Below are 27,698 nucleotides of genomic sequence, written 5' to 3'. Positions count from 1 at the left end.
TAAGCTGCGAAGAGGGTTGATTCTGAGAGAGGGAAGGAGGGGCTGGGCCCGGGGTGTGGCATTCCTTGTCCCTGCTTCTTCTCTGTTGCTGCTTGCATAGTTAGCCATGTTCATGTACTGCTTGAACAAAGAAACAATATAAGGAAAAACGAACAAAACTGCTCACCATACAGGACACAGGTAACATGCTGCCATTCTGCTAGACCCCTCTGCAACTTTTTGGTTGCAAAAATACAATAAAGTCCTCAAGTCCCTGCCAGCCAACTGGGCCTTTGATCCACAAGGTCCCCCAAGGAGCCCTAATTGTGGCCTTGGTGACAAATGCAGTGTGGTGAATGTTACAATAGAGATATGGCATACATGAGGGCCAGGGGGCCTAGCCCAGGCTCTTGGATGGGACAGGGCACGTGGTGGCAGGGAGAGACAGTCCTGCTGGGCATAAAGTGCAAGATGAAACCAAGGTGAGGCCAATATGATATGCCAGCTAGAGATACTTTAGTGGGTATGCAAAATCTCTGGGCTCTCTCCAAAGGGTGATGGGAGTTATAAGCAGGGGGTAGGAATGAGGGTGGCCTGTGGTCAGAATGAAATTTCAAAGGATGACACCAGTGGTTACAGGGCTGGCTGAGTTGGAGGACAATTCAGAGATAGGAGACCAGGTGAGAGAGGTCTTCTTCCTTCATCCCTGTGGGACATGATGGTGGCTCGACCTCAGACAATAGGGCCGGATTCCCTCAAACAGTTAATTTCCAAAATCATGGGTTCTGTTGGGGCCTTGATGTTTCTGGACATTTCCCATAGAATAGGATCCCCTCGTGAAGACTGAAAACTGATGTTCTTCCTACTCCGGCAGCCTCTCCACAGCAGCTGAGTAGTGGCCATGACAGCAGATGGGCCTCTAGCTCAGGATGTGAAGACCCTTCTTTTGGACTGCAAAAGCCCTCAATTTCCTTTTGGGGGTTTCAAGGAAGGTGCAAGTCCATGAAAGATAATAGAAGACTCTCCTCCCAATCTGGCTCAAGTTGAAAAATGAAAGCGATAGGACCACTCTTGTTTCCTGAGTGCAGAGAGCAGTTCAAACCTGTTAGAGCTATTTTATTTAAAGGCAAGAATGGCTAATAAAATGGTGCCCTGATATCTAGGAGCGGCGGGTCTTGTTTTTCTTCCTTGAAAAGACAGATTTTCTGCTGTTGGTGAAGGCCTTCGAAGATTTTAGTTTAAACTCAACTGGAAAGTGGTCACTGACTTCCAGGGCCTGTAAGGATAAAAGTGAGATAAATTTGAGAATTAGAAGACACTCTCATTTTAGTGCTGAGAAAATTCAGGCTCCGGGAGAGAAGATGAAATGCCCACTGTCACCCAAAAGAACAGACACAGGTGAGCAACATCCCTCGACTAGCTCAATTAGAAATTGAGGCAGGTCCTCAAATCACAGAATCATAGGCATTGAGACTCAAGATCCAATGGCCCAATGTTGTGTCTCTAGTGGTGGCCTGAAAGGGTAACACAGCCCATCTTCCCAGAAAGGTGGCACAGAAAGACAAGATGGCAGCCATACCTCCTCTTCAGTTAACCCATAAGCTTTCTGGAAGTCAAAGATGCTGTTTGATTTGGGAACAACAGAGCTGACGATCTCTTTTCCTCTCAGCACAATCCTACAGAAGGAGGGAAGACAGTCATGTTAAGCCACCTGTTAATTTCTGAGATCGAACCAAGGTCCATGTTTGACATCTGAAATTGACTGAGCAGCCTACACCTTTCATGTGGTGCTCAAGGTCCAGATCTGGTTTGAGCTTGTGACCCATAGGACACTGCCTAAGACTGGGAAATAGGATCAGCTCCTGCTACGGCCCTGTGGGCACCAGAACTGTGTTTTCCTGTGTGGGCAGGTAGCCCTGCTGGGGGAAGAGAAGACTTTCTATGACCACATAGCAATATTTTGCACTCTAAGATTATTATTTCGTTTGTAATTATTTTGAATTTTTCCTGATTGAGTTGAGGAGAAATGTGCTGGCTTGTTTTCTGTACTCCTTAAGCTCTCATTTTGACCAAGAGGGAGCAGGTTGCAACTGCCAAGCATTCTAGAGGTAAGAGAATTAAGGCAGAATTTATATTGTTTGGTTTTCACTGGGATTATTTTTACAGTTAATTTCAATTTATGGCAAATGATGCTGTTCTATTATTATAGTACTATGAAGTTTCCTTTAAAATTAATTTATTTCAGTAAAAAATGAATGAATTTAATAAAGATATGGCGAAAAACAATAGTACAGTTGCTCTGCAGCAATGCCAAAAAATGGGTACATGGTAGTTAAGTGAGTTTGGAAATATGGATACTCTAATGGATATCAAGTGGGGTGATATAGTTGGGGTCTACATGACCCCCGGAGGCTGACTGAAAAATGATAAGAGGAGTCAAACTGCCAGTTCATGACCATCCACTGAGCTTTCCCTGACTCCAACCAGCTAATTGGTTGCCTGGGTTGGTTAACAACATTACCTGGTTAGCTCTGAATTCCATCCACAAGTGTATGTATTCTTCACATGTGATTGGAGATTTCTTAAAGCCACCCTTTCAGACCCAGAGAGTCAAGAAGGACATAGTTAAGGCTCCCCCTTTTCTGACTTCTAGTTATGTGCATGGGTGGACCAGCTGATCATGCTATTATCTCCAGAGGTCAGACCAGTGCATGGGAGGGGTTCAAGAAATATTTGAACACAGAACAAAGACTGGCATTGAGTCCATTTCATCTTACTCCCTTCATTACACATTTATGTGCCTTTTTAAAAACCACAAAAGATATATGATGTTAAGGAAAACTAGAAAATAGAGAGTAGCAAAATAACAAATTAAGCTTAAAAAAATCATGTCATCCTGCTATCCTTTGGCATATGTGTGTATAACACTGGGGTTCTAGTAAACACTTTTTTTAAACCTGTTCCCCCACCCCACCTAATCTATTGTGAACACCTATCCATGTGATTCACTGTTCTGCTTTGGTATTTTCAGTCAGCTCCCTCTTGTTTGCCAGGGGAGAAGAATGGGACACAGAAGGGACTTGACCTGCCCAAGGCCAGACAGCTAGCATGTGCTTTGCTGCAGCCCCTCAAAATGGAGGGAGGTGGCAGGGAGCTCAGTCTCCTGGCACTTCCCACATTGACTCTGCTTTCCCCAAGGCGAGGGCTGTTTCCACTTCTGAGAGCTGAAGTGATGACTTCTGCAGCAGACACACCAACCCCGAAAGCTCCAAGAGGAACAAAGGAGGTCATGGGATGCAAATGAAAGCCAGACCTCGAAACTAGAGAAGTAAGAACAATTGTTGCCTTGCAGATGGCCACCTCATGCCTCCTCTGCGGCAGGCTGAGCCCTGGGAACGGAAGCTCCTAGGGGATTCCCTGCCTGTGGTCTCTGCTGTGGATGGCCAGGTCACGAGCATTCACAGGCTTCAGTTGCTCTCACCGCCTCCCTCCCAATATAGGGAGCAAAACTGAAAGCGGATTGAAAATCCCCAGGGAGATTTTATAACTATAAGAGCATGCTATTATTTAAATGTATGTATTTACATTTAGTAATGTGCAGCAAATGCTTTAGAAATGTAAACACCCTTGCTTTAACTGGTCTCATTTTTAGAGTTTTACCTTAAGTAAATCCTAAGTATATGCATAAAATGCATATATAGAATCCAAAACGTTTAAATAATGAACCCTTGGTAATACAATAACCTAATGCCCAATCCTAATGCCCCATGATAGGGGATTGAGTGAATAAACTATGGCATGTCTTTGTAATGAAATAATTAACAGCCATGAATGTACTGAGCACTGATGTGGCAGGCATTGTGTTATAAGACTTACATGTTACTTCATTTAATTCTCATCATACATCCATGAGTGAGGCACTACTATAATCTCCATTTTATAGGTAAGAAAACAAAGGTACATGTCTCTCAGTTACAGACATTAAGTGGCAGAGCCAGGATTTGAACCCAGGCCTGGCTGACACCAAAGCCCATGATTGCCACTGCTGAACTCCAGTGCCCAGTTCATGCAATTTGTATACTGCACAAAGCACTAGGTAGAGAGGTCTGAGATCTCTGTTCTCCAAGCCAACTTTCTCATTTGACCGGGGTGGGGAGAGGGGGCACCTTTTCTAATGCATACCAAGCACTGCATGAGCTACCAGCCTCGGGCAGATGTCTCCCACCTGTCATATGCACAGCTGGTGCTCATCTTGACAGTGGTGTCCTCTTGGTCTCCGATCAGCCAAATGAACCCGGGGTCGGTCCTTAGGCGGATGCTATTCCAGGCCTTCTTAGGGACATAGCTGCAGCCTGCATTGAAGTCGCCCATGAAAATGTAATTCTGGAAGACATGACTTAGAAGCATCAGTTACCTGATGGGCATTGTTGCCAAACTCTTTCGCTCATAACTGCTAGCAATGACTGCATCTCCCATGCCCAGTAAATGATGGGTCCTGTTATGGGCTAAAGTATGGCTCCTCTTTAAATTTATATTTTGAAGACCTAGCCCCAGTACCTTAGAATGTGACTGAATTTGGAGAGAGGACCTTTAAAGAGGTAATTAAGATAAAATGATATTTTAAAGTATATTTTATTGATTATTCTGTTATAGTTGTCCCAATTTTTTCCCTTTGCCCCTCTCTATTCAGTTCCCTCTTCCCTCCAACAATCCACCCCCACCTCCAAGTTCATGTCCATGGGTTGTGCATGTAAGTTCTTTAGCCTCACCCTTTTCTATACTATTCTTAACACCCACCTGTCTAAATTGTTCCTACCTGTTTTGCTTCTTGATCCCAGCATTGTTTCCCACTTTCTCTCCCTCCCCCGTCCCAGCTGATAACCCTCCAAATTGTCCCCATACCTATGATTCTGTTCCTGTTCTGACTGTTTGCTTAGTTTGTTTTTGTTTTTTTAGATTCAGTTGTTGATAGTTGTGAGTTTGTTGTCATTTTAATGTTCATAGTTTTGATCTTACTTTTCTTAAGTAAATCCCTTTAACATTTCATATAATAATGGCTTGGTGATGATGAACTCCTTTAGCTTTACCTTGTCTAGGAAGCACTTCATCTGCCCTTTCATTCTAAATGATAGATATGCTGGATAGAGTAATCTTGGTTATGGGTCCTTGTTTTTCATCACTTTGAGTGCTTCTTGCCAGTCTCTCCTTGCCTGCAAAGTTTCTTTTGAGAAATCAGCTGATAGTCTTATAGGAACCCCTTTGTAGAAAATTCTCTTCTTTTCTCTTGCTGCTTTTAAGATTCTCTCTTCATCTTTAACCTTTAGAATCTTAATTATTATGTGTATTTGAGTCTAGCTTGTTTGGGACTCTGTACTTCCTGGGCTTGTATGTCTATTTCCTTTGCCAAATTAGGGGAGTTTTCTTTAATTATTTTTTCAAATAAGTTTTTAATTTTTTGCTCTTCCTCTTCTCCTTCTGACACCCCTATGATTTGGATGTTCGTATGTTTAAAGTTGTCCCAGAGGTTCCTAATCCTCTCCTCATTTTTAAAAAGTCTTATTTCTTCTTTCTGTTCTGGGTGAATGTTTATTTCTTCCTGTTGTTCCAAATTGTCTATTTAATTCTGGCTTCCTTCCCATCACTGTTGGTTCCCTGTATATTCTTTTTTTATTTCACTTTGTATAAACTTCACTTCTTCTTTTATTTTGTGGCCATACTCAATCATTTCTATGAGCATCCTGATCAGCAGTGTTTTGAACTCTGCACCTGATAGATTGGCTATTTCTGTTTCATTTAGTTATTTTTCTGGGGTTTTGTTCTGTTCTTTCATCTGGGCCCTATTTCTTTTTCTCCACAATTTGGCAGCCTCCCTGTGTTTGTTTCTATGTATTAGGTAGAGCTGCTATGACTCCCTGTCTTGGTAGCGTGGCCTAATGTAGTAGGTGTCCTGTAGGCTCCCGTGGCACAGCCTCCCCTATCACCCAAGCTGGGTACTTGAGGTGCACCTTTCATGTGGGCTCAGTACACCCTCCTCTTGTAGTTGAACCTTGATTGCTGTTGGCAGGTCAATGGGAGGGATTTACCCAAGCCAGTCAGTTGCAAGGGCTGGCTGTGACCACTGACCACCAACCTCCATCCTCTGCGGAGGGTCAGCCCTGCAGGGGCAGGGTGGTGGTGGTCTGACATGGTCTGTAGCTATCCACTGTGTGTGCAGGTCCTGGGGTTTCCTGGGTAGTGCAGCCTTAGGTCAGCCCCATCTGTGTTTTTCCTGGGGCCACTCTGCCTGAGCTACAAAGCAATCTGAGATGGTTGCTCCTTGTGCTGGGCTTGGAGATTCTCAGGCGAAGCCGAGCTATGAATCTCAGCTGGCTGGGTAGTACTGAGTCTTGAGCTCACTGAGGCCAGCTGTTGCTTGTTGGATAGGATTTAGGAAGTTGTGAAGCATGAGCCAAGACCAGCCATTCATATGGAAAAGGAGCTTGGGTGGGCCCATAAGTTGGGTGAAGCAGAGTCTCTGGGCATCTCCAAGGTTGGTCAAACAGTGTTAGCTAGGTTAATGGAGTCTCAGATATGGCACCAGCTTGCTGGCTCTGTAGGAGAAGGGTTTAGAAAAGGGACAATGGCCTCTGCTCGGCTTGATGCCAGACACTTCAGTTTCTCCCTGTGTACCATGGGTGCCTTTCAAGCTGCTACCCTGGTGCTGGAGCTCAGAGGGAGTGAGTCTGGGTAGGTGAGTCTGTGTGTGGGTTCTTTAAGAGGAACTGCATAGGGCTCCAGCAGTTTCTTCCACTGACTCAATCTCTGCTGGATTTTGCCAGCCAGAATTTGTGGGGACTTACCTTCCTGGCTCTGACAACCTGGGCTACAGAGCATGGTGTGGGGCTGGGACTCCTCACTCCTGAGATGTCATGAATTTTTATCCACCACATGTGGGTGTGGGTGTGTTCTGTATCTGTGCCCCTCCCACTTGTCTCAATGGATGTGGTTTCTTTAATTCCATAGTTGTCAGACTTCCATTCAACTCAATTTCTGAGAGTTCTGGCTGATGGTTGTTCTATATTTTAGTTGTGGTTTTGATGTGGTTGTGCGCAGAGGCAAGACATGTCTGCCTATGCCACCATCTTGACTGTATCCCTAAAACGAGATTTTATGTGTGGGCCCTACTCCAATATGACTGGTGTCCTCAAAAAGAAGAGATTAAGACACAGAGAGACACAGAGAGAAGACCAAGGGGAGAGACCTCAGTAGAAACCAACCCTACTGATACTTTGATCTTGAAGATCTAGCCTCAAGAACTGTGAGGAAATAAATTTGTGTTGTTTAAGCCACTCAGTCTTTGGTATTTTGCTATGGCCTTCCTAGCACACTAATATAGGGTATTAATTTCTTTTTGCTTTTTAAAACAAGAAGCCAAGGTTTAAAATTGAGTCACAGTTTTGATGAGTATTTGACAGGTGAGTGTGTACAAAGAGGGTATTCTTAATGGGAAGGGGGATGTTTGGTGTAGTTACTCCCTCCTGTTCTGAGTCACGATGTCTCTATAATTCAGCATGCAGATTAGGTGGGGATAAAAGAGGCCAGCTAATTTAGTCCCTCACATCTTTTGTTTCTGGCTCAAATATATGAATGAATCAACACCTTTTGTTTCCAAGCAAGAAAAATGAACTTGGGTGGTGTATTTAACAGCTTTGACACAGCTTGCTCTCTCTCTTATTGTCTTGAAGTTGGGAGTTTATTTCTATAGAAATTCTGCCTGTTGAGGAAGTGGGAAGAACCTTAGGTCACCAATAAGACCATTCTATCTTGGAAGTGTTTTTCCCTGCAGGGCTCTTGAAACAGAATTTTAATATTCCTCAATCCAGAGGAAGTGCCAGATTTCCTTGTTTGTGCTATTGTTTGGATCTGTTGCTGACTTGAGAGTTTCCTTCAAAAAGTTTATTTTGACCTCTGTGATCATAGTTTTCCCCAAGATTGATGGGCACAGTAAAGGACAGGATGTCATCCTTAACCCTAGTGACTACCAGCTTCTATTAATATAGGCACGATTTAGCCCTGACTGGTGTGGCTCAGTTGGTCAGGCATCATCCTTCAGAGTGAAAGGTGGCTGGTTTGATTCCTGGTCAGGCCACATACCTGGGTTGCGGGTTTGGTCCCCAGTTGGGGCCGTAAAGAGGCAACTGATCAATATTGATCGATGTTTCTTTCTTGCATCAATGTTTCTCTCCCTCTCTTCCCCTCTCTCTAAAAATAAATTTTAAAATATTTTTTTAAATATAGGCACAATTTACTGAGCATTCACTGTGTGCCAAGTCCAGCATTAAGTGTTTTATGAAGTTTCATTTCAATATCACAAACACTAGGAGGTAGAAGGCCTGTTAGCCCCTGTAGAAACATGGTAGAGGGTCTGTTCTACACCACTCAGCTGGCAGGTTCAAGTGGTCAGGCTAAGAACTGGACTTCCATCTGCCTCACTGAAGGCTTCTCAGCACAAATTTCCACTCTTGTTCATTTTTGTGCCACTGATGCCTTCCCAGTGTCCAACACTTACCAGATGCTAAATGAATTCTTGTTGAATAAATGAATTAATTCATAATTTTAGGAATGAATGAATAAGTCTTTCTCTTGACCTGCTTTTAAGCAATGGAATACACCCGCTGTGTTCTCCATGCCCCAGCTCTGAGCTCACACTTTCCTTGACTCATTTCACACTTTCAGCAGTGGAACTGAGAAGGAGCACAGGGGGATCGCTGGAGTCACACCCCGAAAGGAGAAAAGAAGAATGTGGAAGAGCACTCTAAAGCAGGGGTACCCAACACCCCTGCCTGTAGGCAGGTACCAGCCTGAGACCTGTTAGGAACAGGGCCACATAGCAGGAGGTGAGTGTGCTAGCAAAAGCATGGAAGCTTCACTCACATTACTGCCTTAGCTCTGCCTCCTGTTGCCCCAAACACCCCTCCCCACCATGGAAAAATTGCCTTCCACAGAAACCTGTTTCTGGTGCCAAAGGCTGGGGACCGCTGCCCAGAGCGCTTCCATACTAACCAAGCACTTTCACAGACGCTCCAGCCACAGGTGGTAGCACCCCGTTTTCCAGATGAGGAAATAATTGAGGCAGAAGGGATGGTAGGTGTCTTCCCCTTCTGTGGGAATAGCAACCCTAGTTTGGGAAAACCACCTCCATCCTCCCCTCAGCCCAGGAGTTGAGAGGGGTGGGGAACTGACACAAATATAGCCAATCAGAGCATCTTAAGCCCCTGATCACAGTGATTGCTTTAGGGATGGACACGTGGCCCAATCAGAGCCAAGAGAACTCATTCCCAGGGCATTTGTCGCACTGTGGGAAAGAAAATTGATCATTCGGTCTAGAAGCTGCTGGTGGCCACATTTCCATCCCAAGGGTAGAGCCAGCCCTAAAATGGAGTCCACCCAGAAAAAAGGAGGGCCAAGGGGTGGCCCCGATACCTCTGTCTGAGCCCGGATCAGCTGTGCCTGAACTACTCCTGGGCATTTTCATTACAAGAACCAATAAACTGCTTCTCCTTTTTGAAGCCCGTTTGAGATTCTTCACTTGCCTCTGAAAGACTTCTGACCTCTTTGTGTGTCACTGTTCTCAACTACAAAGTGAGAATGATAGAAGTAGCTACCTCATGGGTTGTTGGGAGGATTTAATACATTGTCCATGTCCATCCTCAGCACAGTGCCTGGCACCCACTGTTCCCTCAGCGAATGCTGGCAGCCATTTAGTGCAACGCGGTATGGATTCCCAAGCCCCACACGGATGGTACCCAGGCAGATGTAACAAGAAGGATATTTAGGGCTGAGGAAAGGCCTAAAATGAGGCTTGAAAGTTGTGGTGGTCTGCACATGCTCTGGGTGCCCCTTAACCCTTCCAGGGAGTCCCTCATCCATCTCAAGGACCAGGTTCTGCCCCTGCTACAGGGGAATTCAACAGACACAGGGGTCATCACCTCTGCCTTCCAACGGTGCTTCACGTCCTTGTAGACATCCGCCAGCTCATCAATCTCTTTAACGGATGTCTCCGGGGTGGTGTGCAGGGGGATAATCACAAAGTCCTTGACAGCTGAGGAACAGGAAAAAGGCAAAGGTCACACACTTTCCTGGCAAGTTTCCAAGAACACTGCTCAAGGGAAACAGGCTGTCCTCCCAGAAGGCATGGGCTGTGTCATCTGGGTGCCCCCGCTTCCAGAGGGTCCAAACAGTGGCTGAGATTTGAATGATCTTAGGATCATGAAGCAGCTATTTTCAGCCTCTTTCCGCCCATTCACCCTTCGTGGCTAAGAAAAAGCTGGCAGGCAGTGTTCCTTGCTGGCATTGAGGCTGTTTCTATTTTCTCATTTTTTGAAAAACTGTATTTTCTAAAAAAAGCTGTTTGGCTTTTGTACTGACTGAGGGAAAAAACTTTTCTAATAAAAAAAAATTGAAGCATGTCAGTTTATACTCCTTTTGTAGTCAGGCAAAAAAGCTTCAAAAAGTTATTTAAAAAAATAAAATGGATTTTCATGGAGTGTCTTAAAACCTCCCCCAAGCAGGAGGGGTGGAGAGAGCCTGCGTGAGGGAGTGTAGGCGAGCCATTGTGCCAGGCTTTGCCCACTTGCTAATAGCAGCTGTCACGTTCTGAACACCTCCTCCTCGGGTTTCCCCTCACTCTGTGCCTGGGTCCCCACTCTCACTCAGGAGCTGGTTGCTGTTGGGTGGTCACACAATGGGCAGCCGGGACATCTCCAGGACACGGACCCAGCCACCTCATCTCCCACTCCCCTCCTCATGCCTGCACCCCCCCCCCCACTCTCATTTTGGTTCCCTTACATTCTCAACCCCTCCCATCTCCCAGCTTGTGTGCTTACTGTGCTCTCCCTCTAGAATGCCCTTGACTAATAAACGTCACAGTCTAATATCACCAGGGAGCCATCCTTGAGAGATGACATTTAATGTAGGCCCCTCACCCTGCTAGTCAATGCATGTTGCTTACTTCCTTCATGCTCTGAAATTACTTGTTTTACTTTGTTTGGCCCAGTGGAACCCTGCATAGTGAGGTCAGGTTTATCTGTCCCATTCACCCTCTTGGCTCCAGTATCTAGCACAGTGCCTGACACATTGGAGGTGCTCAGAAATGTTTGTTGACTGACTGATGAATGAATGGATGGATAAAAAAATATATAAATAGCCAACTCCTTAATCTTTAATCCTAGATAGAGAAGACATAAGGAGCTCTCTTCAAACAAGAGAGAAAACTAAACAGGACATGGCTGAGGTGCCATCCCAAAGGAGAGAGGGAGGGGTAGAGAAGAGTGGAAGTGTGGAAACTCAATACAAATAGGTTTGTTAGCAACGCACAAAGGCTGAGGACTCTCTTGGAGAGGAAATCATCATTAAGGGGGTGTGGCGCACTCTGAGCACTGCCCTGGTCAGCCAAGTGTAAACTGTCTGCATGACGAAAAGGATTATTGCATGTGCTCTCTGAAGGGCATATCTTGCCATCAGGAGTCCCACCTCTTTCTCTTTTCCTACTGGGAATTCTCTTATTCTCCTTTGTTTGTCACCACTCCACCACTGAAGTAATTAACCCAGGGCAGAACTAGTTCAGAGCATTTATGTTTGTAGTTATAGATGTACACATGTATAGCTTGGCATATATTTGTTTGGTCGTTATCCGTCTCCCCTCCTAAAACATAACTTCTTGAGAGCAGAGACCTTGTCTGTCTTGTCCAGTGCCCAGAACAGAGCCTGGCATGTAGTAGATACTGAAAATATTTGATTCTATATAGATCCAAATGGCAGACCAAATTTATTCTTGACTTCCCATTGAGTGTCACATAGTGGTTAAGAACATAAGCTCCTGAGATGGTGGCTTGGGTAACAACACTGGCTTATCCAGTTCAATAGCTGCTAGATGAGCTTGGACCAGTGACTCCACCTTTTTGAACCTCAGTTTCCTCAACTGTAAGGTCGAGATAGATAATCCTAGTTCTACATTGTAGGATAATTGCAAGGAATATAAGAGCCTGGCACTAATCAGTCATCAATAATTGTTAGCGGCCAATACAAGTACAGTTGTTAGAGTTCAGGGTACAATCATTTAGGTTTCCTCTCTACCCCCAGTCTGTGGAGGAGACTTATATGTAGTTAGTGGAGGGAGAATGAAACCCTGGGATTGGGGGGTTCATCTTTGCTGGCCATCAGCAGGATTTTTTAAGATGAAGAAATAGTTGTTTTTGATTATGATTGAGGAATTGTAGTAAATATTTTTATCAACCTAAATGCTCCAAAGACAACAGAGTTACCTTTGAGTCCAGAGGGTGGGTGCCAGGCTGGGGAAGTCTTGAGTCATGGCTTTCTGAGAAGCCAGTTTGGTGCCATCAAACTATATTGCATCCTCTACATTCAGGTATTGGAAGTTCTCAGTGGCCTTCTCCATGAAGCCTATGGCCTCCCTGAAGATGCTGCCTAAACCCTGGGTCACAGCTCACACTCAGGGCTGCTGCCCATTCATGTTATCACTGGGGAGATTGTAGGCAAGTGGGGCATGTGGGTCTCACCAGTGTGGGGTGACTGGAACCAGACCACAAAGGGCTCCCTGGAAAATACATCTGTGTCTCCAGTCTGATAGTCATGGTAGAGGTAGCTTTTCTTCACAGACACTAGCTTTTCCCTAGAAAAGAAAAAAGGAAGTCCACCAAGCTGAGTCAGCTGTCTTCTTACTTCTTTCAAGAAGAAATAACATAGTTTCCTATGAGTTCATTAACCTCCCAACTGGGCTCAAGAGCTGGAAAGCATCTTTTGCCTGAGAATAAGACTCAGTCAACTCTTGTCAAAGGCCTGGGCCTTTTGGGAGCCAAAGACCTAAGCAGCAATAGTTACCCGAGGCACTCACAAGTTAATGTTCATACTTTAAACAAATTTCTAGTAGGAAGAAGATGAGAATATGAAGTTCTGGAGTCAGCTGTGAACTCAGGTTTCCATCCCTGGATTAGGACTTAACTACAAAGGATAAAGAAGTTCTGGACCCCTTGACCAGGCAGCCACTGAGTCAACCAAAAGATTAGGTACTAGGATGCTACTCGTGTTTTCCAGTTTGAAGAGTCGATAGTTTGCACCAGTCCCAATTTCAACAGCAATTATTTTGATCAATATTGAGAATTAGTTAGAGATCAAAATTAGGTTTAGAAGAAAATATATGCATTTTGATTCAATTCATAGTCATCATTTACAAGTGAACCATGTTCTAGGAAGCATAAATTATACTTACTTGTAGAGAAAGGCATACTGTTCTTTATATGTATGTCTTCCAAGCCTAGAGCTAATCACATAGCTGTATGTTGTGCTTCTTGAATTTCTAGAAAACATAAAGATTGACATTACTTCTCAAAAGAAAAACATTCCCCTACTGCATAGGTTCCCCTCTTTCGAAGCTGCCTCCATATCTCCAATGGCATCTTTACAGCCATTATTTCTTGTCCTTAGTTGTGGGTACTATCATTAACCCATTTTTATCATCTGCAAGTACAAGGCTGGGATTTGAATCCAGATCCTACTCATCTCCAAATCTGTACTGCTAGATGCCACATATTTTGGCCTGTACATGTGGGAGACTATTGAGACCATAGAAGCTCTGAAAACCTGCAGGCATTTTCTCACGAACCCAGAACTATCATTTCAAATCAGCTATCGCTTATTCTCTGGGACCTGGGGATACAGCCATGAAGTCCCCTTGACTCCAACGCTCACCTATCCCAGAGAAACTTGACTCTCCGTGTGTTTGCCAAACCTGCTATTAACTTCACCCTGGGCAGAGCTGACCTGGTTTTACTCCATCTGCTCGCAGAGAAATCTAGCGCATGTCTAAGGCAAAGCATAGTCTCAGGTTCCGTTGGAAAAAGCAGAAGGAATCTTTAGGGGCCAACTCAGATTCCTGGGCTTTAGCTGCATATTCTAAGGCAGATCGGCCATGGGGCCCCAACAGTGTGGACAATGGATTCCTCTGGGCTTCCAGTTTGGGAAGGCTGGCCTTTTCTAATACTGGCCTGCCAAGTCCTGGTTTGGCAAACTATTAGCAAAAACTTAGCTGTGAACTGACTAAGGTCCCCCCTGGCTTATGGTGGATAAGGAGACAAACAGACCTGGCTCTGCCCTGGGTCCATAGGAATGTCTAGGGAGGTTGGGGAATATTGAGACCACTGGAGGTGGGAAGACTCACTCCAGACTGTCAGGGGGAGATGCCTGAGACGCCCCCCACCCCCGTCCTCTCAGTCCCCCATACTTCTGGAAACTGATCAGCGTACTACAAGGACAACTGGGGGGCTCAGAATAGAGCACTGGCTTTGGAGTCAGACATGATCCAGATTCAAAAGTAGGCTGAACCACTTAATGGCTGGGTGACCTTGAGCTACTACCTCTTTTCTGTGCCTCAGTTTCCTCATCTCTAAGGGAAACAGTCAGATTGTCTACCCCACAGGAGTGCACATGAATTAACAGGATGTCTGGCCCATAGTTAGGGCATCGATGGTAGCTGTTACACGTGGCCCCCTGGACTAGCATCTGCCATTATAAGTCTCTTCCTTTTACTAGTAACAGACACTGCTACATGTCAGGCACAGTTCAGCCTCTTACATGCCTGATTTAATTAGTACCACATCCCGGAAGATAGATTCTATTATTATTAGTCCCTTTTAGAGACGGGGAAAAGGTGGTTGGTGACTGCCCTGAGGTCATGGCAGAGCCAGGATCCAGACCCAAGAGTCTGAGCTGAGCATAGGTGCCTAAACCCTGTGCTACACACCCTCTTCCATTGCCAGAGATCAGGTCCAGAACCAGAAGACCCGCTGAGGACAAACGGGAGTGGAGGGGGGCCAGCTTAGGAGAGCCGTTTATGTGAAGGAAAGCAGCCATGGCTGTTCCGCCTGTACTGACCCTTCTTCGTTTCTAATAAACAATGTGAGTTTTCCTAATTACAAAAGTATAATAAAGGCCAGATATACTGTTGTTCAATTTGGATGGTGGTTGCATCGACTGTTTGTTATAATTTTCTCTGTGTTTTTAAGTATGTTTAAAGTATTTCATAAGAAAAAGGAAGGGGTGTGTGTAACATTCTCATTATAGAAATTTTGGAAAATACAGAAAATATATAGAAGAAATCACATTTAAATTCCTTGTAAATTTATACTCTAAGATAGCCACCGTCAATAGTTTGGTTCACTGATTTTGAATCTTTTATATGTTTTTTGTTTTGTTTTATTTTTTTACATAATTGAACTCTTAGCACATATTGTATACTCGAGTTTATTGTTTAATCTTATCATGTATCTACAAAAGAAACATTATATTAGAGGTTTTAAAAATCAGGATGCATCTCAATCACCTGAGAAGCTTGCTGAACTAAAGATTCCCCTCTCACAGAAATTCTCATTCAGTACACCTGAGGCTCCTGAATATGCACTTTTAATTCACGCTGGGGTGATTTTCAGGTGGGTGGGTCTGCTGATTATTCTTTGAGAAAGAATAGGAATCATAAATATAACTCAATGTCATTTAAAACAACTTGAGGACATTATCTTTTAATACTTTTTAACTTGTAAAATCAATTCAGACTTTTGTAAAATATTCAAAGCATACAGAAGTATATAAAATAAAAATCAAATGTTCCCCATTTTTCCACTGACACCCTACACAATAATCCTCCAATCACATCTCCCCAATCCCCAAAAGTAACCACTATTAACAGTTTGGAGCATATCCTTCCAGTCTTTCTTTTATGCCCATGCAAACTCAAACATACTATTATTCCTGTATAATGTGATGTGATTACTAAAATGAGTTACTCTACCTACAATGCTGAACTTTTCTTTTTTTTCAGTTGCAGACATCTTTCCGTGATGGACTATTTAGGTCTAACCTATTCTGTAGTAAACATGATTAATAACACTACATAATATTTCAGCCATGGATGCAGCATAATTTCCTACTGGCATCCAATCTTTCTTTATAACAGTACTTCTCACCTCAGCTTCTTATCTGTTTCTTTCATTTCTCTCTCTATCCTGCCTCCTTATCTGTTTCCCTTATTTTGCTTTATTATATTAAAACTAGCTGGTTGAAAGTTCTCAGGACCATGGCTAATGGAGTTGGAAGCCCAGGCAGTGTTGGCCACTGTCAGAACATAGAGGCAGCTGGAATGCCCACCTGGCCTTTTGGTGTATGCAAATGAATAATATGCAAATCAACCTTGTCCTAGCACCTCCCATAGGAAACAATAATAGACTTTGCTAGTTCCCAGAGGAAATGTTGACGGACCTACCCGCTATGTCTACTGCCTAGTGGGGGGAAAGCAGGGAGATGCAAATAACCTGATGAATGTGTTGATGGGTGGGCTCACCCTCACCGGAATGTGTGTTTGACAAAGTGTGGAGACAGCACCTGCAGCAGCTCAGGCAGATGATCCCTATGGGCCCATGGGGGTGACCGGGAGTCTCCAAGCCCTTCCTCCCCCTCTTCCTCCCCCTCTTCCTCTCTTCCCCTCTCCCTCTCTTCCCCTCTCCCTCCCCCTCTCCCTCCCCCTCTCCCTCTCCCTCCCCCTCCCCCTCCCCCTCTCCCTCCCCCTCTCCCTCTTCCTCTTCCTCTCTCCCTCCCCCTCCCCCTTCCCTCCCCCTCCCCCCCTTTCTCCCTCCCCTTTTTCCCCTTTGCTTCCCCCCTTCCTCTGCTCCTATAGCTGAGAGGTGGACTGGGAGTCACCTTTCCCCTTGCTTCCCTTGCTCCTACAGGCCCTTGAGTTGGTCCAGGAGTTTCCTCTTCCCTTCACTCTCTTTCTCTCTTTTTCCTCAATAAACCAGTTGTTTAATCCTGGAGTGGTCTCCAGGTGATTTCTCAGCCATGTGAACTGGTGGTCAGAGTGAGTGGCTCCTCTCACACTAAGCTCAGTTTCCAGGGGCTTTTTGGGTGCCCTTAACCTTGACCCCTCAGAGAGTCTGGGGCCCCATCTTTACCCATTCAGCTTCTCCATCAGCATGGGACAGACTGTGTTGTAGCTGTCCTTGATTTCCATCACAAGTATGATGTCACAGCGTTTGATGACCTGCAGAGAAAGAATTCCCAGGTGTCTGTGGGCATTTACTACAAATAACAAAAACCTTTCTTGGGGCACTTACTATTTTTTAAATATCAAATTGGGTGCTTTGTTAAATTAATTAACTTCTTGCCTAAAATAAATGAAGGATTTCATGAGGTAGGTGCTATTACTATGTCCATTTTAAAGACAAGGAACCAGAGTCTCTGGAAAGGTGAGTAAATTATCCAGTCACCCAGCTGGCACGTGGCCTAGACAGAATGTGAACCTAGGCAATCCAAATCCAGATCCCATGATCATACTCAGAACTTCCTACCTCTTGGATTTGATGGAATAATAATTATAATAATAATAACAACAATAGTATTTATTAAGCACTTAGAACTAATGAAAAGTACCAGGCTGAATACTAAGGTATAATTATCATGATAATAATTATAAGAGCTGTGCTGAGCCTCACCAACACTATGAGATGACTATGATTACAAGCCCATTAAGCACAGGAGAAAAGCAGGCTCAGAGCGCCTGAGTGCGAGCTGAAGGCACACAGCCACTATAGGTGGTTGAGTCAGGATTTGAACTCAGGTCTATGTGATTGTAAAGCCCACCATGCTAAACTCTTAAAATACAGCCCTTGCACTGAAAGACTCCTAGTCCAGTGAGAGAAACAAATGGTAACAACTATCTACAATGAGAGGGAAACAATATTTGTGCTAAACAAATAACAGCTGTAGGAATGTCGAGGCATAATTAATTGCTTCTGCCCATATACCAGGGAACACTCCAAGGAGGAGGGGGCATTTGAAGGCTCGAAAGGTGAGAAGGAACTCAGTGGGTAAAGAATTCAGGAGAAGTTCCTTTTCCATATTATTTCTATATTTATATACATTTACAAAATTGGCATCAAAATGAGTAGACGATTTGTTTCAAGTATGGACTTTGAGTCAAATGACCTTGGATTCATGTCTTGACTCTATCACTCACCAGCTGTGCGACCTTGAGCAAGTCACTTAATCTCCCCAAACTGTTAAGATTACTTATCTGTGAGCCCTGGCTGGTTTGGCTCAGTGGATTGAGCGTCGGCCTGCGAGCTAAGTGTCGCTGGTTCGATCTTCCAGTCAGGGCACATCAGAGAAGGAAAACTCTGACTCCAAAAAACCTCCGCTGCCTTGCGGCATACCTCTTCAGGGGAAAGGCTAAGGGAGTAAACCCCGACAGAAAATCCAGAGCCGGAGTCCCTAAGGCGGTTTGACGTTGTAGTCAACACCGGCAACTCCTGCGGCGCACCTGAAGCCAAGCTGTATTGACTCCGTCTTTCCCTTGGACCCTTCAGCTGTGAAGAGAGGGGGCGTCTGCTGCATGGGCAACAGCAGACCCTCCATATCACCCTGTCCAGGCTCTGTAGCTTCAGCTTCACTGGAGAGGACACTCCAGCGTCATCGCAAGATGTCGATTCAACACAGGAGGAGACAGATACCATGTCACTCCCGAGTCGGACTGCACAGCCATTCTCGTCGGTGCAGATAGACTCTTAAGAAGCTACACCATCGTCTCTCGAGAAGGACGGCTGCCAATACTTATCTGTGAACTGGGATGATTGCCCCTTGTGGGGATTAAATGACATAATGGATATAAAATTCTCAGCCCAGTCCACGGCACTGAGCAGATGCTCAGCAGACAATGGTGATATTTATCATACAGTTCTTGTCTTTTTTTTTTTTTCTTTTACGTAATATTACACAGTCATTAAATATTTAATTTTCAGATTCATTCATGACACATTTTTTCCACCCCAATCTCAGGCCAAAGGACAGGGGGAAATGTTTCCCCTGGCTTCATTTCCTTAGGAGGAGGATACAAAAAGAAGGGTCCCCAAAAGGCCCTCCCAGATCTGAAACTCAGTGAAATTTTCCTGACTGTTCACGGAGGTGATTAGGGGCACTGAATGGCTAGTGGTGGGAGAATCTCACCAGGAGGTGTCATGAGTGGGTCAGGGAGAGGGGAAGGGTCAGTCTGGAGAACACTAGAAAGATCTGGGGCATACACTGTAATCAAAACAGTCTGGTACTGGCATAAGAACAGACATATAGATCAATGGAACAGAATAGAGAGCCCAAAAATCAACCCAAGTCTCTATGGTCAATTAATATTTGACAAAGGGGGCAGGAGCATAACATGAAGTAAAAATATCCTCTTCAATAAATGGTTTTGGGACTTCCAGCCAAGATGGAGGCCTAGACTGACATGCTCCGTCTCCCTCCACAACTAAGAAGTAATACAACTACCGCAAAACCAGCAATAACCAGAAGTTCCAGAAAATAAAGCTACATGGAAGTCTAACGTATAAAGTTATAAACAAGTGGTGCTCATCCAGACGGTTAGGAGGGGCAAAGCCAGGCAGAGAGGTCAAGCTGCGCTGGCAGTGGCAGCAGCAGCAACTGGCAGTGGGACTGAGAGAAGCACCTGGGAACACCCCTAGCTGCAGACCAAACCCGTCAGCTCGTGATTCCAACACCAGGGAAGGCAGACCCCCCCATTGCCTTAGACTATGAGGCCCAGAGGGCGTGGGGATGGAGGAGGAGGCTTCCAGTCTCTCAGCAGAGAGTGAAAGGCAGGAATCCATCTTGGACCCCCGCCTCCACACAAAGCACCACAGTGTGGTAAGAAGGGTCGCCTGGTAGTGACGAGTGCACAGGGCTCTGTCCCTTATAGCTAGGAGGTGTGACAGCCCCGCCCAGGAAGCAAAAAACTGCCAGGATGGCAGGGATAATAATAGAGATCCCAATCATGCAGCTGACCAGAAAGCAAATACATGAATTAACGGACAAACAGATACATAACCTTTTAGAGCTAATAGTTAAAAGATAGCTTATGGAAATAACAGCAGGACTTAAAGTCAAGACGGGGAAGGAATGAAGGCTAGTCCTGCTGAAATGAATGAAAACACATACAAAACTAGTGGTGACGGAAGGAAAACCAGGGATCAAATCAACAAATAGGAACATAGGGAAGGAACAAACAGTCAACCAGTGCAGAAAGAGGAAACAAAAAGTGAGGAAAATGAGGAGAAGCTCAGAAACCTCTGGGACAACTATAAGAGAGCGAACATCTGAATTATAGGGTTGCCAGAAGGTGAAGAAGAAGAACTAGAAATTGAAAAATTATGTGAAAAAATAATGAAGCAGAACTTCTCTAACTTGGGGAAGGAAATAGACTTACAGGTCCAGGAAGCACAAAGAGTTCCAGATAAACTGGACCCAGGGAGAACCACTTCAAGACACATTATAATCAAAATGTCAAAAATTAAAGATGAAGAGAGAATCTTAAAAACAGCAAGAGAGAAGAAGAGAATCATGTACAAAAGGATCCCAATTAGACTATCAGCTGATTTCTCAAAGGAGACTCTGCAGGCAAGAAGGGACTGGAAAGAAATATTCAAAGTAATGAAAAGCAAAAACCTACAACCACGATTACTCCATCCAGTGAAGCTGTCATTCAGGATAGAAGGACAGAGAAAATGCTTCCAGGAAAAAGTAAAACTGAAGGAGTTAATCAGATCCAAACCACTGTTACATGAGATGTTAAAGGGACTTGTTTAGAAGAAGGAGGATTAAAACTATGAACATTAAAATGAAAACTGTATCACAACAACCAACAACAGAAGCTAGGGAATCGAAACAAAGGCAAACTAGGTAACGAGAGTGGGAAAAGAATTATAGGTATGGGGAACATTATGGGAGAAAGTCAGCGGGGAGGAGGAAGGGGGGAAAGGGAGGGAGATGATGCAGGAATTAAGAAGCATAGTAGGAGGGAGTGTAGTAGACAGGAAGATGTTGAGAAGAACTATATGCACAACCAATGGGCATGGACTAAGGGGAGGACAACTGGAGGGAGGGAGCGTCATTGGGTGGAGGGGAGCAGGGGGAAAAGAAATTGGGACAACTGTAACAGCATAATCAATAAAACATATTAAAAAAACAATAAATGGTGTTGGGAGATCTGAACAGGTACATGCAAAAAAATGAAACTAGAGCACCAACTTACACCATACACCAAAGTAAACTCAAGATGGATCAAATACTTAAATGTAAGCCATGACACCATAAAAGTCCTAGAGGAAAACACAGACAGGAAAATTTCAATAACCCACGTAGCAATATTTTCACCGATATATGTCCTAGGACAAGGGATATAAAGGAAAGAATAAATAATGAGACTACATCAAATTAAAAAGCTTCTGGATGACTAAAAAAAAATCAGCAAAATGAAAAGGGAACCAACCATATGGGAAACATATTTGCCAATATTATCTTGAACAAGGGTTTGATCTCCACAATATATGAAGAAGTCATACATCTCAACACCAGGAAGACAAACAATCCAATTAAAAAATGGACAAAGGACCTGAACAGACACTTCTTCAAGGAGGACATATAGATGGCCCGTAGACTTTTGAACGAATGCTCAACATCACTAGCCATCAGAGAGATGCAAATTATTATAAAACCACAATGAAATATCACCTCACACCTGTTAGAATGGCCATCATTAACAAATCAATAAACAACAAGTCTGGCGAGGATGAGGAGAAAAGAGAACCCTAGTGCACTGTTGGTGGGAATGCAGACTGGTGCAACCACTATGGAAAACAGTATGGAATTTCCTCAAAAAACTAAAATAGAACTGCCTTTTGATCCAGTGATTCTGCTGCTGGGATTATACCTGAAGAACCCTGAAACACCAATTTAAAAGAACCTATGTACCCCAGTGTTCATAGCAGCGTTATTTGCAATAGCCAAGTTCTGGAAACAGCCGAAGTGCTCATCGATAAATGAGTGGATCAAAAAAACTGTGGTACATTTACACAAGGGAATGCTATGCAGCAAAAAGAAAGAAGGAACTCTACCCTTCAAGAGAGCATGGATGGAACTGGAGAGTATTTTGCTAAGTGAAATAAGCCTGGTGGCAAAGACAAATACCCTATGATCTCACTGCTAAGTGGAACCTAATGAAACAAAACAAACAAATGAGCAAACTAGAACCAGAGACAGGGAAATAAGGAACAGACTGACAGTGAGGCGGGGGAGAGGGGAGGGAGGTAATGGAAAAGAAAGGGAGAAGGGTCTAATCAAGGAACATGTCCATGGACATGGACAACAGGGAGGGGATTGATTGTGAGAGTGGGGGTGGGCAGGGCAGGGTAGAGCAATGGGGAAAAATTGGGACAGCTGTAACTGAACAACAATAAAATAAAAATAATAAAAAAAGAAAAAAAAAGAAATGAAAAAATCTGGGATGGAGAGCAGTCTATGAAAGCCTCCCTCATACCTCTAAGCAGGGAGCAGCAAGCGTGGAGGGGAAGAGCCCAGATAGTCAATGAGGCCTCCATTATGACCCTCACTCTTTCCTGTACTTGCTCCATGACCTTGGGCAACTTACTTCACCTCTGTCTCTGAACTCCAGTTGCCTCATCTGTAAAATGGGTTTGCTAATCAGAGGGCTTGTCAGGCTGACCTTGGATACGGCATATTAAGGGCCCTGGACACAGTCAGCACTCTGAAATTAAAGTATCGTGTGCTGTGAGTTCTGTGAAAAGGTGGACACTGCCTCCCACACCCCCTGTCTCACTCCCAGTGCCTTGGAGCATCTGGCACATGGCCTACCTTCAATGAGAATTTGTTGGATGAACAAGCTCAACTCTTTAAGGACACAAACTGAAGAGGTCACAGATGGAAGGAATCTCTCCAAGGCAGGATAGACATCTGGAGAATTGCCCATGGTATCACCAGCAAACCCAAGGTGGAGAAGGCAGGCCTCCCTCACTCCCCAACCTCCCCAACAAAGGCAGGATGATGCTGGGCTCACCTCTGACCTGATAAACCCAGAATTAAAGAGTGCAAAAGGCATTTCCACTTGTATGGTTGAGTTATATCGTTGGACACTATGGATGCCTGAACGTCTATTTGTCATTCTGAGCATCAGTCTTCTCAGTTATAAAGTGAACACAATGTCACCTACGTCATAGTATTAAAAAAGAATATAAAGTCCCTGGCATATAGTAGGTGTTCAGACAAGGGACCTTGTAAATACTACTATCCTGAGCACCTGGGATTTGAGTTTCACTCTAAGTGTTCTGGGTGGCTCTGTTTTCCGATGGCCTCTGTTTATAGGATGGTTTTGCAATGATGGGGCGGGTCAAGAGCTTCAGACATACTTGGCGTTTGGTGTGTTGGGCCTTCCCTCCGTCAGTCAGCCCTCTAAAACACAGTGGCTTAAGGAAGGTGCCAATGGTAGGCACTCCACAATGGAATCACCAAGGAACACAATGTCAGCCTCTTAAGACTGTGGTAGCATTTCCTGGGTGGCATTAGTAGGAGGGTGATGGGAATTCAGTAGGTTCTCAGGCTTCAATGGGCCCTTGTGTGAGAAAGTGGGGAAAACAGTTTCCTCACATGTCAGAGTTTCAAGTTGAGCCAGGGAGTCATGGTTCTCACAGGCTTGGCATGGCTGTCTTGGCTAAAAAATGACATCCGGAAAGCCTTGGATACCATCGAAAGGTCAGGGATGACCAGGTCTGGAAGGACCATCTGAGGAAGAACAGAGCATGCCAGGTCTCGCTCTAATGCACTTTGCCTAATAACAGCAGCTGAATCTCGTGTTTGTGATCACCTGCCTTGTTGCCTTACTCACCTTGACTTCACGCGGCCAACCTGTGCTACAGGTTGTGTAAGGTCCGTGTTAATGGAAGCCCTGGAAGCTCAGGGAGCAGAAAGGACTTCTCAGTCTCACTCACCATGCTGCCGGGTGAGATCTGAACCCAGGCTCTTGGCATTCCCACTATACCATGGTGCCTCCCGGGGTCTCTAAGGAAATAGTACCCAGTCAGAGTCTTGGGAAAGGTTTTGACAACCAGCATTAAAAATAAATTAACCTATAGGGCAGCAACTTTCAACCTTTTTTATCTCATGGCACAGATAAACTAATTACTAAAATTCTGCAACACACCAAACAATATATTTTTTGCTGATCTGACAAAAAAAAAAAAAAAAAAAAAGGTATGATTTTGATTCATTAACACCAAATGGCTATTGTTGTCTTGGCTGTTGTCATTTTTTTTATTTGACGATTTAAGGGAAAAGAGGGCAGTGCTCCTGACTAAATTGTCAGATATTGCATGTTGTCAAAATTCTTGCAGCAGCCCTAACCGACATGGATCAGTGGGTTGGGTGTCATTTTGCAAAGCAAAAGGTCACCGGTTTGATTCCTGGTCAGGACACATGCCAGGTCCTCAGGGGGCTCACATCGATGTTTCTCTCCCTCTCTGTCTCCCTCCCTTCCCTTCTCTCTAAAAATAAATAAATAAGATATTTTTAAAATAAGTAAAAATTCTTGCAGCACACCAATTGAAAATTGCTGCTGTAGGATAAGGAGAGTCAACTGACTCCAATGTGGGCAGAGTTCCCAGGCATTGGTTATATTATCCAAATCACCTAAATGGAGAAAAAAATTGGGGAAAAGATTGATGGGGGGGGGGGGGGGGAAGAGAGAAAGAAAGAAAAGAAAAAGAAAGAGAGGAAAGAAGGAAGGAAAGAGAATAAGAGAGAGAAAAAGGAAAGGAAGGAAGGAAGAGGGAAGAAAGGCAGAAAGGAGGAAAGGAAGGTGGAAAGCAAGTAAAAATCTGTGCTGCACTGATGGTTACAAGATCAGGCTGGGCTGGGCTGGGCTGGCATCCCACCCACAAGCTGTACAATGTTACTTCAGTTTTCATTATTCATCATCTCTACATGGGGATAAGAATCCTTCTTCCTTAGGGTTATTAAATTGAATCCTGTATTTATGGTGCCTGACACAGATTCAATAAATGGCGATAAGAATTACACTAGGGCCTGGCTGGTGTGGCTCAGCTGGTTGGAGCATTGTCCTGTGAACCAGAGATTCCCGGTTAGGGCACATGGCTAGGATATAGGTTTGGTCCCCAGTTTGGGCACATATGAGGGCAACCGATCAATGTTTCTCTTCCTCTCTCTAAAATCAATAAGCATGTCCTCCGGTGAAGATAAAAAAGCGAAGTATAGTAGTAGCCAACCCTTACCTGAGTTTACCGTGAGTCACATACTGCAATATTTTAGGAACTTTACATTTATCAGCTCATGTGTTCCTTGAAACAGTCCTATAAGGAGGCACTGTTATTGTCCCCATTTTAAGATGATGACACAGAGAGGTGAAATGGCTATTAAAATTAGTACTATCCTTATTATTACAAAATTCCAAGCCAGCTGCTACCTTCACCCAAGGAACTAACTTCAGTTCAATTCCTCCTGAGTCTCTTTGAGTCTGAAAGCAGTAGAGAGGGCGCAAGAGGTGTCCATCAATCCTTTGCACAGGAAAGGGGCTCACCTTCACTATGACATCCATGGCCTTCTGGTTTTCCGTCTTGGTTTCCCCAAAGGATCTCACATTGAAGGAGCAGATCCTGAGGGCCACGGCCTCGTTGATGGAGATGAGGAGAAGCAGGGTGCCCAGCAGTCGAGACATCCTGGCAGTGTCCTGGTGCTGCTCCTGGATTCAGGGCACAGTGCGGGGACAGCAGTGTTTGCTGTGCAGGCTCCCTGCCACCTCCTCAGCCCACTTCCTCAAGCGGAGCTGATTTATAAGGCCTGTAGATAACAGGAATTACTGGATTCCTTGTTGCTACTTTCACTTCTTTGAGGAACTGCAGATCTTGGGTTTCATTCCCTAAGGAAATGAAGGAAATGGGCCAATCCTTTAGGAGCCCCTGTTTCTGTCACTCTGGTGAGGAAATTGGCCTGCCTAATTTAGGCATCTGCCCCTGAAAAGTCATTCCTATCCCAACTGGGAGCCAGCTGTGACATCTGGTCGTCTCTCCTGTGGTCGCAACACGCAATGTACCTTTTCCTGAAAACTGATATGAAGTGGTCTGCCCCAGAGGGCATTTGGGGTGATGGAGCCTTCTTTGGGGGGACAGTGAGGCTGGAGCAGTGGAAAATTCTGCTGTGTTTTCTGTCATCACAGGGATTAGGCAGCTAGCTGCTCCTTGACACACCCAGGCTCTGACTCTAATCACCCTGATGGGCGTAATTAAGATCAAGTCTAGTTTGAATGACATAATTTTTTAAGGCCAGTTGACTGCATATGATTTAACACACCAAATGCTAGCAGTGTGTTGCTAGGGAGAACAATCGCTAGCCTGCTAGAATAGATCAGTGAAATGTCCTTGGACTTTAAGGACAAAGAGCCAGATAAAGCCCCTGGAGGGATCCATGATTCAACCTAACATTATTTTAATGATTGTGAGAGTTTTGTGGCCCTGAGAATGGAAGGTTTTGCAAGCATTGTAGTATTTCAGCCCAAGTAAAATGACTTTCAGAGATCTGGGCAGGAAGATATTAAGCTCCAAAAAGCAAAAGAAATATGAAGTTCAATCAAGTTATAAACCCAGGTTAAGCTTTGCAGACTTTGGCAAAGAAAAGGGTAAAGAGGGTGCTGGGGGGAGGAAGGTGGGTGGAGGTGGAAGAGGGTATAAGGGGGATAAACGGTAATTAAAACATACAATAACAAATACACAATTAAAAATAAAATCTTTTAAAAAATTTATTGTTGTTCTATTAGAGTTGTCCCATTCCCCACCCCCCACCCCCTGTTGCTTAGAATCACTGGACCACCTCCTCTGGAAGTGATGGGCATACAGCCGGCCATAGCCCCAGGGAATGTATGTATATTGCCAACATATATCCAGTCAGCATTCTGGTCAAAATCTCTGACCAAGTATGCCCAGGCATTCTAAGGAGATAACCCCAGATAGTACATGGAAGGAATTAATGCTTTCCTGAGCTCCTGGTGGGGTGAATCTCCTGTTGTCTACAGCCCAGACCTAGGGCTGGACTGAATCTCTGGTGAATGCAGCTCTGGTCAATGGGGTGATGACTGTCTTCCGTGGTGAATGGCATCTTCCAACCAGAGAAAGAATTAAATGAGATACACATTTCTTTGTATCTTTTAAGAAGGATTTGTACACATGTGATCGTTCATAAACTTGTAACATATGAGAAATTTTGGCTTATTAAGTTGACAATCTTGTAATGCCAACATAAAATGTGCAATTGTGGAGTGGGGGGTGGTGGTGCATCGATTTAGATTCATGACCTTGACTTGAAACTTAACTAAGTTTATGTACAGTTCTGGAACATTTATAAAAATTTTGGATTACCAATGTTTTATACATTTAATTTATTAGTTAGAATTATTTAGTATTAAAAAGGATGGCTTTTGTTAGTTCAGACAGTTAAAGAACTTTACACGGAAATAGGGTACAATTTAAACTTTGAAAAAAGTTTAAAGTGTTTATAAATGGGTCCATAACTTCTTAAAAGTAATTAAGTTTGCTGGATATATGATTGCCAGATTTAGCAAACAAAATACAAAGCACTAGGTACATTTGACTTTTAGATAATTTCAACTTAATTGGGCATCTTATGTTTTGTCTGGCAAGTCTAGCTGTACTTATAAAATAAGTACAAATAAGCTGAAATTAAAAGCATGACATTTTCTAAGTCAATAGCCACCTTTTCAGGGTTGTAGTGAAGCTTTTATTTTAGTTCCCAGCATCAAAAATAAGCTAACC

At 44.2% G+C, this 27,698-nt stretch overlaps 1 protein-coding gene across 1 annotated transcript; it reads right to left on the bottom strand.

Moving 5' to 3' along the window:
* Positions 1 to 215: 215 nt before the first annotated feature.
* On the bottom strand, positions 216 to 25,709 carry DNASE1L3 (deoxyribonuclease 1L3). Its single transcript, XM_090283936.1, has 8 exons — positions 25,454 to 25,709; positions 16,977 to 17,065; positions 13,247 to 13,333; positions 12,537 to 12,649; positions 9,948 to 10,060; positions 4,205 to 4,362; positions 1,559 to 1,655; positions 216 to 1,255 (listed from the first exon to the last, which is right to left on the bottom strand). The coding sequence occupies exons 1-8, from the start codon at positions 25,589 to 25,591 to the stop codon at positions 1,139 to 1,141; spliced, it is 912 nt and encodes a 303-aa protein (XP_090140062.1). The 5' UTR covers positions 25,592 to 25,709; the 3' UTR covers positions 216 to 1,138.
* Positions 25,710 to 27,698: the final 1,989 nt, after the last annotated feature.

Source organism: Furipterus horrens, unplaced genomic scaffold (assembly GCF_987537825.1).
Source record: "Furipterus horrens unplaced genomic scaffold, mFurHor1.1.pri manual_scaffold_7, whole genome shotgun sequence".
Taxonomy (NCBI): Eukaryota; Metazoa; Chordata; class Mammalia; order Chiroptera; family Furipteridae; genus Furipterus; species Furipterus horrens.
The sequence above is the reverse complement of the archived record's forward strand: the minus strand, read 5'-3'. Positions and strand labels throughout refer to the sequence as shown.